A 12,252-nucleotide genomic window follows, 5' to 3' on the forward strand; every position below is an offset into this window, starting at 1 on the left:
TGCTGGACTAAAAGCTCAGTAAATGGACATTTTATATTATGTTCGGGGATGTCGCAATGCGTGGATTGCGCACGCAGGCATCTTGCCCCCGGGAGATCGGTGATTTCACTGACGTTATCATGACCAGCGCACGTCAGGCTATCAATCAGGACAGAGGCTTCAGGAAGTACACGTGATAATACACTGGTTATCACCACATAGCAGCACTGAGGCGTCATGCGCTGGTAGGGTTCACTAATGTACACAATGATTTAGATACGCAGCACGTCAGCGTTGGGACATTCCCGAATTCGCGTGTTAGTTGGCAGTGAATGATAGCTCCGTCAAGCGCCAGGCCAGCGTAGTTAGTCATTCCCGGCCCGAACTGCTCCATGCTGCCAAAACAGCGGGCGCCATGAGAGCGCTGACGTATGGCCATTATACCCGGTCTTCCACGTATCCAGATACCCAGCCATTTACTACAGGGCTCGGGCCAAATTCCCACGGTACGGCACGTTAGGCGTTTTAATGGTCCCGTGACCCAATTCATTCGCGTTTTTCGTCCAAACGTAGCACACACAAGTCCATGTCATGGGTGGTGCACCCTGTGAATAATGCTGAGTGTTTTGGACACCTTGCCAGTCGAGGCACGCTGAGTGTTTTGGACACCGTGCCAGCCGAGGCATGCCGTGCAGGCGGGCGCTGGCCCGATCCTTCGCCGGCATGCTGCACGCTGGCATGAGAACAACCTTGTCCGTGCATGTTTACTGCTCGATTGTGTTGTGCAGATCCACGCTCTGTTGGCCGGTTTTTATGACGGCCGGTGACGCAGGCGTGAGCTCGGCGGAGGCGGGAGCGGGTCAGTACGTCATTCCATGGTACCTTAAGGTGGTGTCAAGTGCGAAGCGCTCGCTCCTGCTCCACGTTCGATATGCTATGCCTCTGAGTATCCTCTTGGTTAAGAGTTGCCTTGAAAACTTGGTCTGCACGTGCGGCTATATTAGGTAAAGCTAACTGGCGGCCAGTTGTGTTTTCTGACAGGTCAGCCTAGGTGGCATCATGGTTTGCGGGTGTTAGGTATACCATTAGGCGTGTGCGTTGGCCTATTTAAAATCACCATTATTTTCCCGTAAAATTCCATGATGAAACCAATACCTTGCAAGACTATTTAGGGTGTTGTAACCTCTTAAGTGCGGTTGAAAATGCCCTCGCGAATGGGTCAAATTCTCCTCGCCTCGCTTATCATCCATTTTCCTCGCCCGCGGCTGTTCTTTCCCGTTATATCCCTGTTATCCCTGTTATCCCTGTTATAGTACCGTCGTCTGTTGCAACCTGCTCCATTTATTTCTTTCCGTTTTTCATGAGAACGCAGGAAGAAAGAAGCGTGAAGGGGCAATGGGGCTCAAATTATTTCTTTCTTTCTACCATCCACTGGATGACTTGAAAACCAGTCCAATGAAATTTCAAGTGTTGTTAACGTAAATATTGTGGTTAAGGCTAAGGCTGAGTCAACTATCAAGACCTCGGTGGCTCACATAGTTTGTCTGCCTACTTGCAGTGCATAGGACAATTTCGCCATAATTCAGCGATGGTGCTTGTAGCTGGTAAATCGTAATAGTGCCAAAATTAACCAAGCCGTGTTTTTTCGGGATGGGTGGAATGTTTGTGACGTCATGCGTTTGTATTTGCATCCCGCAGGGCATGGCCAGCAAAGGCACCGCCAAGAAAACTCCATGCGTCAGTGACCACGCTTTCCCTTATGACGTCAACAGACTGCATGCCCACTCGTTGCTGATTGTCACATGACGTAGAAGGCTTTGCTGGCAGACGCGGCAATCTATTTTCCTGAACACTTATACCTCTATTCAAAGTACATTTAATGGCCGGGTAAGTAATTGAAAGTAGTGCGATGGGTGCAGTTTTAGAATAACAGAAGCACCGCAATAGAGATCGATCGGTATTTCGATGTGTTGAACCTCAGGCGCGTACACACATAAATTAGGTCCAATAGCCTAGCTCGCATACGCACGTCCCTGCGTTCACGACGGCCGACAAATAACCATTATGGTTGCGACAAGTAGGCCATAGAAGCTTGAAACTTAGATTACGATGTGTTGTGGTAGTTTTGTGTCCGCGCGCATGTGACTGTCACGGCTATGTAGGCGCTTGTTCGTCTCTGGCTTCGAGTTAGCCGGAGCCCGTCTTGCGGTCACGAGACTGACCTCACATCGGCCAGTCACGTGACAGTTACTGCTGACCCCGGGGCTCGCAAGCGCTCTGTGTCAATTCGTCTAGATCAGTGAGGCAGTTCGGGTGCTGACTCAACTTCCACGGTGCCTCGGTTCTGCCGTTTAAGAGCCGGCCAGCCCAGAAGCGTCGTGATATGCGGCTAGTGTTTCCTGGAACCACCGGGCTAGCCTGAGGTGCCGTGCGGTGGCAGCTACGGCTCTGGGCGTGCGACCGACGGGGCCGACGCCGCCCGGCATTATCCCATCGGTGGGAGGCTGGCAGGAGCTGAATCAGAGCGGGCTCCCATTGACCCCGACTCAGAACAGAAAACGCGCCGCGCTGCATGGAACGCGAGCTGCTTCAAGACGTCGTCGTTCTCCGCTGCCGCCCGTGTTCACCCCAGCAACAGACAGCGGTCCACCCGTCGTCCTCCACCCAGCTAAATCCCCGCGGCCGCTCAGCCCAGCGCCCCACCTGCGGACGGGCCCTCTCTCTCTCTCTCTCTACCTTGTCTGCCGGTCCGGCCCACCGCGTGTCTCCGTGCGGCTCCCGCGCTGCATTGTGCGTGCTCTCGCATGGCGGCAATTTTCCACTCATCGAATCAGCGCCCTAGTTTTGCAATCGGTCTGCCGGCCTTTGAATCAGCACCCTCGGCGCGGAGGTCATAGCAATTGTGACCAATTACGCCGCCGGGACGTACTTAGCCCGTCTGAAGACGTCAGCTTCTCGGCACCCGGCCGCCGCCGCGCTCGCGGCCTGTGATCTTTGCCCCCGGGCGGACGGGACGAGCGGTCGTGCTCGCCGGGGCCGCCGCGTCCAGGCGGCAGGTGTGAACGGGGGCGACGGCGCGTGTGAGCGATGACGCCTCGCCGCATCAGGCGGTGACGTCACACGATGGGTACCATCAAAGGGTCGTGACGAGGGCTGACGTTGGGACACCGCAGGAAATGGGCGGGAACAGCTCGCAAATGAGCAGGAGAGGCTGATGGCTGTAGCCGCCGGGCGGACGGACAGGTGCTCACGCTCGAGGAGGGTCCTTCGGCGCTGTAACCCTCCCTGTGCAATGGTTAGCTTAGCCAATCGCCATGTCGAAATGGTAATGGGCGTTTGTGCGTAGCTATGCGGGGTGCTTCCTTTTAACGCACCACATGCCATGAAGCGCTTAATCCGATGAAAGTCGTAAAAATTACGCCCTTGGACTGCGCGTAACGACGTCCTTGCTACGACACTCACGTACATGACCTGAATACCGCTGTCATGTGCCATGTTGCGCCCCGTACCCCCTGATGTGACCAAACCACAGGCGCCGAGAGTTAGCCGCGTCTGGTGGACCTGATGTGACCAAACCACAGGCGCCGAGAGTTAACCGCGTCTAGTGGACTCCGCGGCCCGACCGTAGAGGAGAGACGAGTCGCAGTCCAGCGGAGAGAACAGATCAGAAGAACCGCAGATTTTGCCCCGCATCCTAGTTTAGCGGACAGACGAGACAAGGGTCTGTGTAGAAGATGATGGGACGTGTCCCAGTGCGACGAGGAGGAGGTGGGACGAGTGCCAGTATGACGAGAACGAGGTGGAACGAGTTCCAGTAGGACGAGGAGGAGGTGGAGCAACGAATCCCAGTAGCGTGGTGAGACTGCTGACAAATGTGACCGCTGCAGAGAGATGCAACCATTCTCAATGTCGCGGAGCGATGCTAAAAATTATGCAGCGATCGGGAGGGAGCTGACATTGACAGAAGTCAGTAAATTACGTCTTGACCTTAATTACATTCGTTTTGATTTATTTTTTATTAGGAGAGTTAGAAAAAATGCATTATTACTACATTCGGAAAAGAACATCTGTGTGAAGTCAACTGAACATAAGTCTGAAAGATAAGCTGTTTTTCCTGCGGTCATTTAATGAATGTGAGCAACTGCACGACGCCGCACACTTATTAAGCGGATTTTCCGAGGAATGACAGCCACTATTGGCCAAACTCAGAGGTGGAATGGGGTTTACTACTGGGATTTGAGTTCGGGTTTCCAGGCACAGGATGAGATAAGCATAGTACAGTGAGTGATACCCGTAGCTCTGCGACACGCTACTATAACCTTGATTGTGCCGTCTTTTAGCCGGTTTAAAACGCGTCACATCTTCGGAACTGTTCGCCACAAAACTGCGGCAAAACTCATGTATCCGCCGATGTCTGTAAAGTGCAACTATACCCAGGTCTCCCCTGGCTGGTTACTCACGCAGAAAACTCACCTCCATGTGACGGAGCCGCACGGGGATCCGGGATCCCGTGGATCCGGTGTTCCGGGCCCATGCGTCGCACCAATGACAGACCTCATGGCGCCTCGTCGGCTGTTTCGCAAATGAAGATTTCGCAACGCTGAGATAATGGAACAAGCCTGCACGTAACCTTAATGGGGCTGAGACCGCTGAGAAGCTGGCCAAATTGATTAACGAGGTAGATGCCTTTTAGCCCCGAAATTTTTAGCACTTCTTTGCAGTTTACTCCAAATGGGTCATGCACTTTCACCGCCAATGCGATTACGATCACCGCGCTGATGAATACACTTGGATAATTAGGCGTCTTTACTTTCAAAGGAGTGTTGCTTTACGACACTGTGGGAGCTTCATAACGACCAATACCTGTCTGGTAATTATGCGTTATCTCACGCACAACAATAGCTCCGTCATTCACACTGCACCATAATTACCCGCGGGACTCTGGTGGGCGATGTGTCTTCTGCGTCGCTGCCCCCCCCCCCCCCCCATGACCACTGTCCGCGGTCACCGCGGTCAGGGAAGGGGGGGGGGGGAGCGTCGACAGCGCGTGTGCCGTCGGTGGCGCAACCGGTGCTGACCGGCCGTTTGTTTTGGTGCGGGGGGCGGCGGCGCGCGGTCTCATCGCCGCCCGTGACGGCCGGCTGACAGGTAACGGTGCGCACTGCGCAGCACCGCGGCCGACCTGGGCGCCGCCGAGGCCGGGAGGCACGGACCGGGCCACCAAACCGATCCGCTGCGGAGTCAGCGGGGGTGTCGGCCACGGGCGTCCCTCCGAGGGGCCGCAGGTGTGGGTAGCTGGGGCTCACCGCGGTGAGAAGGGAGTTGAATGTTTGGAGCTTACCAATGATAGTAGCGTGAGGCGCGGGAGTTCTGTTGCAGCGGGAGCGTCATTTACAAGGGTTCGTCCTGCTGCCTGTCAACATGGGTCACTTGCCAAAAGTGTGGTAAGCGTTATGCCATTCCATCAAACAATGCAAACCGATGTCAAGTCAATCAATCAATGGCATATGCATATATCTTCTTGGCACCCATAGCCTCCAGTGCAACTTGTCTCTGGTGTATTCTGGTGAGGGCTTCAGAGCGCATGGCTGGGGCAGTCAGCAGGGGCTTGACAATCCGGCACGGTGCAGGGAACCTGCGACAGTATCACAGGTTCATCGTGCGATGACAGAGGGCCTCTCCTGCAGGTGTGGGAGGAGCCCTCCATCACTTTGGCACTGCCAGGACCACATTTGATATACGAAAGAGAGGCGTGCAGGTTTTTTTGCATTGTGAGCTCAAAGCCGTTATGTGGACATTGATTGGCCTTTGATATGCCAGGAGGTATCGGATACACGACGTTATCAGAAAATAGAAACAAATGTGGACGTCAAGCTGGCAAATAAACGCATGCCAACACATCATCACGACGGCTGACCTTCCAGTATGCATGTAATAGTAGATATCAAGGCGAAACTAGCAAAATAGAGACACAGAGATTGGTGAAATATCCGTCTGAGTGAATACCGTGTCGTAGCCAGTAGAATAAACACGGAGACTGCATACATTATTCTTCTGCAAGTTCGTATGGACTAAGTGGGCACCATCGCCAACCGGGAAAAATGAAGACACAAACTGCGCAAAATGGCCAATGCAAGCAGGGAGTATGTGTAACGAAGTGAATACATGCTAAGTGAGCATGTATAGTGAGCATATGTGAGCATATGCTAGTAAGATAAACACATATACGCAAAACAACCAGCTCGAGCATATGCGTATGCTTAACTCGACTAGCTGGACTAAACACAGCTGCCTAGGGCGCGATCAGTAAGAATAAGCGCATGCATACACTGCGACCAGGTGAAGTAAACATACATGCCTACGACGCGATCAGTCAGAATTAACACATACGATCCACAGCACCCACCCATCTGCGCCTTGTCACAGACGTGCCCCGAGCGTGCACGCCAGGCGAACCGTCTACGGTCACTGCACTCAGTGAACCTGAGTCAATGCAACGAGACAGGAGAATGAGCCAAGTGCCGCCAGCCAGCACGAGCCTGCCTGGGTGCGGACTTCCGTGTTACGAGTAGCTCGGAGTCAGTCAGGAAGACTGGTGGTCAGCAGCCCTGACCCAAGGGTGCCGGTCTATTCCGGAGCGGCCCTGTTATATGGCCGCGATTTGGGTAACAAGCCCTTATTTGAAGTGTCGTAGTCTTAGTTTTGGCATCCTTCTGTAATGTGGAATGGACAAGCTACCTACTCAAGCGGGTGAAAACGGGCTAATTTAGTTAAGATCGCCGCGATTATCAGTTGATATCAGTTCTAGTTGTTGTTGAAAGGGGGGGGGGGGACTGGCTCAAGAGAGAGATTCTCATCAGCTGGCAAGGCTGCAATTCATCAGAACGGACTGAGGGGCTTCCCGCGCGGCGTAGCAGTCAGGGACGTCAGAAGCGAGTGATTCAGACTGGGGAAGACCGCGTGTGACTCGCCGCTGCCTGCGTCTGACCTGACCTGCATCTGACCTGAGCCCCGTCCATCGGCCAGGCTGTGCCCCCGATCCTCTGACGGCCGCTCAGCAGCTCGTGAATGTCGAAAGTCCGGGCCGTGGCGCGTCCAGGCACACGGCGACAGCAGTGCTTTGGTTGGGTCTCGGCTCGCTTCGGCCATTAGCTCGAGACAATCCGAACAGGCTAGTTTATGTCACCACCAGCAGCTGGGTGATTGATCTGAAGCAGAAGAATATTTGGGTTGACCTGCTTGGTGTGGACAAGAGGATGGCCAAGAAGTGACCGCCTTACGACAGCTGTGGGGCCTGTACACACATTTGTCTCCCTGTAATACCGCCCTTCGGTTGACGTAAGTCACGTAGCACGCGGGCGCGGTGCGGTTCAATCGAAGAGGATCCACACAATTATGGGAACGTGATACAAATGTACCGGAGAAACTCGAGACCAAATGAAGTAAGAGTGATTGATTTGGAGATCGATGAGACTGCACCCCGGTCTTCAGGGTGTCGTAGTTGTGGGCTCATCGATAGCCAGTAGCATCAGCTTGGCCCGTAAGTGGTTTGTAACCTCGTGGTTGAACTTTCGTATGTGATTGTGCGGTCGCTTCTAAACAGCCTGGGTAGTTTTATTTGAATGCGGCTGATTTCGAAGGCCTCCAGGCAGAATGCTCCAGAAGCCCAGTAATAATGACAGACTGAAGTCTGTAGCTGTGACAGTTGCTGAGCATTACAGGTTTGTACGTGTGAGCGCGCACGTGTTTTACTCGTAAGAAGACACAACCGTTATGATCGAGGATGTGACTATTACGATGCAAAGTGAAGGGAACCGTAGTAACAGGAGAGCCGTATCGTTTTACCCACTTCCTACCTTAAACTGTACTGTGGTAGTGGCACCCTGCGCGCCAGCACGTAACACCGACTGTCGCGTGTTCTGAACTCGCGGTTCCGTCAGAGTCCGCTAAACAATATCCATGACACTAACTGTCGAGGGTCTCGCTCCTGCACAATATCATGGCTGCAGTACTACGCAACACTGGCTGTCACACTGTCCTGCCTCAGCGGTGCGCCGGCTGTAACATCACATGGTACTATCACAAGTCCTTGACAGAACATCGCACAGCATCATGTGATACTGACTGGCACGTGTTGTTCCTGTTCCTGTTCAGGGGCAGGGACACGCTGCCGACTGTCGCATGTCCCTGCTCCTGCAGAGTATCGGCCTCACCACGTGATGCTGACTGTCCCCTGTCCCTGCTCCGGCAGTGTCGGCCTCACCACGTGGTGCTGACTGTCGCGTGTCCCTGCTCCGGCAGTGTCGGCCTCACCACGTGGTGCTGACTGTCGCGTGTCCCTGCTCCGGCAGTGTCGGCCTCACCACGTGATGCTGACTGTCGCGTGTCCCTGTTCCGGCAGTGTCGGCCTCACCACGTGATGCTGACTGTCGCGTGTCCCTGCTCCGGCAGTGTCGGCCTCACCACATGGTGCTGACTGTCGCGTGTCCCTGCTCCGGCAGTGTCGGCCTCACCACGTGATGCTGACTGTCGCGTGTCCCTGCTCCGGCAGTGTCGGCCTCACCACGTGATGCTGACTGTCGCGTGTCCCTGCTCCGGCAGAGTATCGGCCTCGTCACGTGGTGCTGACTGTCGTGTGTCCCTGCTCCGGCAGAGTATCGGCCACGTGAGCGGGTGCCACATCAACCCGGCCGTCACCGCCGGCATGCTGGTGGCCCGTCAGGTCAGCCTGATGCGGGCCGTCTTCTACGTCCTGGTCCAGTGCATCGGAGCCATCGTCGGCTCAGCGCTCTTGAAGGTGAGCTTTGACGCTTCGGCGCTCCACAGGGAACGCTTCGTCGCCTCGGCGCCTCGCAGGGTGAGCTTTATCACTCGGGCCTCTTCAGGCGAAAGTTATGGAAGCCTTGCCTGAATGTGGTGGAAATGTGGATTGTGGAATCCGTCCTGATTTACGAGAGCCTCAGCACCTCGATGGAAGGTGACGAGAGTTGACACCTGGCGGCATTTCCTTTGATAAATGTGCTCGAAAAGAATCATGTTTCTGCCGAAATGTAGCGCGCACCGAAACCTACCTCGCAAGAGACCGCACCGGTCTGGCGAGTTCGGGCTGAACCATGCCACGGCGGCCGCTTCAGTGAGCGGAACCGCTGTCTTCATTTCCACGTTATTGGACGTAGCGTCGGCGACCTCCCTACCCTCCCCTTCTCTCCCTCCCTCCCTCCCCGCTTGAGCCCCACTGCGAGCCTCTTGACCCTCCTCCGTGCGTCCACCCCGTCCACTCGGCGCGACCCTGACCTTGCGTGGTCCACTTTCGTTTTCCGACGGCTGCGGCCGGCGAGGCACGTCCGGCCGTTTTCGGGTGGTCGGCCGCCCACCTGGGCCCCGCTGCGTGGGCGTGGGAGCGCAAGCAGCCCCGCCCTCCCCATGTTCCCCCCCCCCCCCAACCTGCCGGCGGTGTCGCAGCCGACGGAATATGAGTTTCCGCCACCCCCGCCGCCGCAGCCAATCTGATGAGACGATGCCAAAAGGACAGACCAGGCAGACTTGAAACTGTCGGCAGTGAGACTTCGACGCATCGAAGGCGGTTGGTAAACGTTGCCGTATTTGCGCTGGCAATGTAAGTGGTGGCACCGCTCATCTCAGCGATTGGGTCGCTCATCACGGACGCGAAACAAAATGCGCTTTTGGGGCGGATAAACTGGAAATTCACCATTCTCACGCACTTACCTGTACATATCACGTTGTTTACATAGCATAGCTTTGGACGCTGCGGGGGATGAAGGGATTCCCTACGTTTTAGCTGCTCTCAGGCGTTTTTGGAAGCTTATCCCTCGAAATACGCCGACGGACGTCTCAGGCCTGAGACTCCAGTTGAGTGCCGTCATCAGAGCTGTAGCATAGCACAGTGAGCAGCTTGGACGGAGCGTCTTGCTGGTTTGGACTGATATCGTCGAAGGCAAGTCGTTGGGAAACAGAAGTACGTCATGCGTACTTGAAATGCTGCAAAAACGTGCACCAGTGGGCACCCTGGAGTGGACCTGGTACCTGCCTGTCTGGCAATAACAAAACAGGTTTTTGTCTAGCTACCATAGTCCCGCTAACAAAACATAGCTCCACTTCTCATGAAAAACTTGAGATGTCTTTCCGGTGTACAGCGCACTTATATAACGTGTATCAACATGGGCATGAATAAAAGAATTAGCGCTCGTCTCAAACGAATGCACGACCACCGACACTTTCATTCGGACCTCACGTTGGAGTGAAGAACTCAAAGAATTAACGCTCGCCTTAAATGAATACACGACCATCGACACTCTCTTTCGGACCTCACGTTGGAGTGAAGAACTCAAAGACGGTTGGTCACTTAACTCGCTATTAAGCTTTGACAGACGCTGAGCTCACTAGCTAAGATCGCGCGCAATTTCTTCATGCAATGAGCATTATGCGGTAATAGGCCTAGCGGTATGCATCGTAACCCCTTGTCATGAACACTTCCGAGGCACTTTCGAAGCTGTTTTCGAATAAATGAGGAGCACATTAGAGCCTTCCAATTTAGTTGTCTGTGCACGGTATGTAAAAATTATGTGCCAAATGTCAGAAACGTCTGGGCTTGGACCCTCTACCACACGACCGGTGCAGATAAAGGTTTTGAAATATTTAAGACAATGCATTCATATTTTGAGAGGCTTGATCCTACTTGGTCCCGCTGCGTCTCTATTCATATCAAATTGCTTAAAGTAACTGCAAGATGCTTCCAGTAGTGCGCGTCGTATGATTGTATATGTGAGAACTGACAGGTACATACAGACGCACTGCAGTTTAGAAAGGGGGTAAACGTTTCGCCTGGATTGCCTTGCAGATAGAATTATTATTTGTATGTATTTTGACCGGCTTTTCACAAATATGCGGCCGACTTTTCACAGCGTGCGAAATTGATTTTGCCCGCACTATAGTGGGACACTATCCACCAGGCTCTGTCTTCTGACACCGGAAGGCTCGACCACTTGAATGTCAGCTGAGTACCACTTATTTAAATTCCTTCAACCGCGATGGATACCGGTGGGAAATATGATCCAGGTTGCACAACACATGCGATGACATTACTCGAAATACGTAGGCCGTTGAAGTGATCTGTGGGAGTTAACCTACCAAACCGCCGAAGCGGTAGCTGTCATTACGCAATGAAGAAATGCGTTATTTGGGCGCGCTCAGGAATGACGGGCCGAGAAGGCCTGTGCATTACCTCAACCAGCATCCACCCAAGCCCAGTCACTGTTCCCACGCCCACGGGCACACAGATATCCGTCTTGCTGTATACAGGCAGCAGACAGACAGACAGACAGACAGACAGACAGACAGACAGACAGACAGACAGACAGACAGACAGACAGACAGACAGACAGACAGACAGACAGACAGACAGACAGACAGATAGCCAGACAGACAGACAGACAGACAGACAGACAGATAGCCAGACAGACAGACAGACAGACAGACAGACAAACGCAGACGCAGGTGCAGACACAGATACAAATAAATTGTCGGTGTTTTGGGGGGACACCGGTGTTTTCCACTACCAATCACCCACGTCACCAGGGACCCCGCGCCCGTGACGTCTCTGTTTCTCGGTAGCCGCGTCTCGGGCCGCGGTGCGGATGGAGACAGGGCCGGCGTCCAGGGCCGGTCCCACGGCCGCTGAGGGCGCGCGTGCGTGCTGGCCCCTCGGGCGGGCCGCCGGCGCGCGCCACCCACTTCCCACGACCGCGCGAGACCGCTGCGACAAACTACGCATGCCACGGCTTTGTTGGGGTGCTCGGGTCGGCGCGCGCTCTTTGTGCGGGTCATCGGCGGCGGCGACTCGGAGCTGGAAAACACGGTCAGCGGGAGCCGGAGCGAGCCGGAGGCGCGCGGGCGCGGCCGGCTGCAGCCCACCGGCCAATTGGTGGGGTTATGTAAGATCCTGTCGATCCGGTCAGGTCGACCCGGGGTTGACGGCTGAATGCGGTGTGCTTGGAAGAGGTCAGGGCGCGCGCTTGTCGGACAGTGTCGCTCGGAGGTGTGTCCGGGAAAACAGGCGGCGCTCCAAGCAAAACAATCGGAGAGAGAAACCCGGTAACCTCGCAGGGACGCGAGTTACTACATGCGTCAAAAGAGGCTCCAAGGGCTTTGGAAGCTGTAGCCTCCGTCCTTATAGCAACAACCAAAGGAGAAGCTGGTGAATTACGGAAGGGTCGGGTTTCAATTCCCAACCCAGATGCCAGCTGATAAGACAGA

The 12,252-nt window shown here is 54.6% G+C and overlaps 1 protein-coding gene across 1 annotated transcript in view; it reads left to right on the forward strand.

Annotated features, from left to right (window-relative positions):
* The window catches only part of LOC119105737 (aquaporin AQPAe.a), a 42,975-nt gene that overhangs the window by 12,553 nt on the left and 18,170 nt on the right, over window positions 1-12,252 (forward strand). The window contains exon 2 of the mRNA XM_037229222.1: window positions 8,633-8,776. Within this exon, the coding sequence (XP_037085117.1) occupies window positions 8,633-8,776 (144 nt within the window). The remainder of the gene's footprint in view (window positions 1-8,632; window positions 8,777-12,252) is intronic.

The sequence above is a fragment of the Pollicipes pollicipes genome, unplaced genomic scaffold, assembly GCF_011947565.3.
Source record: "Pollicipes pollicipes isolate AB1234 unplaced genomic scaffold, Ppol_2.1 Scaffold_6138;HRSCAF=7277_pilon_pilon_pilon, whole genome shotgun sequence".
Classification (NCBI taxonomy): domain Eukaryota; kingdom Metazoa; phylum Arthropoda; class Thecostraca; order Pollicipedomorpha; family Pollicipedidae; genus Pollicipes; species Pollicipes pollicipes.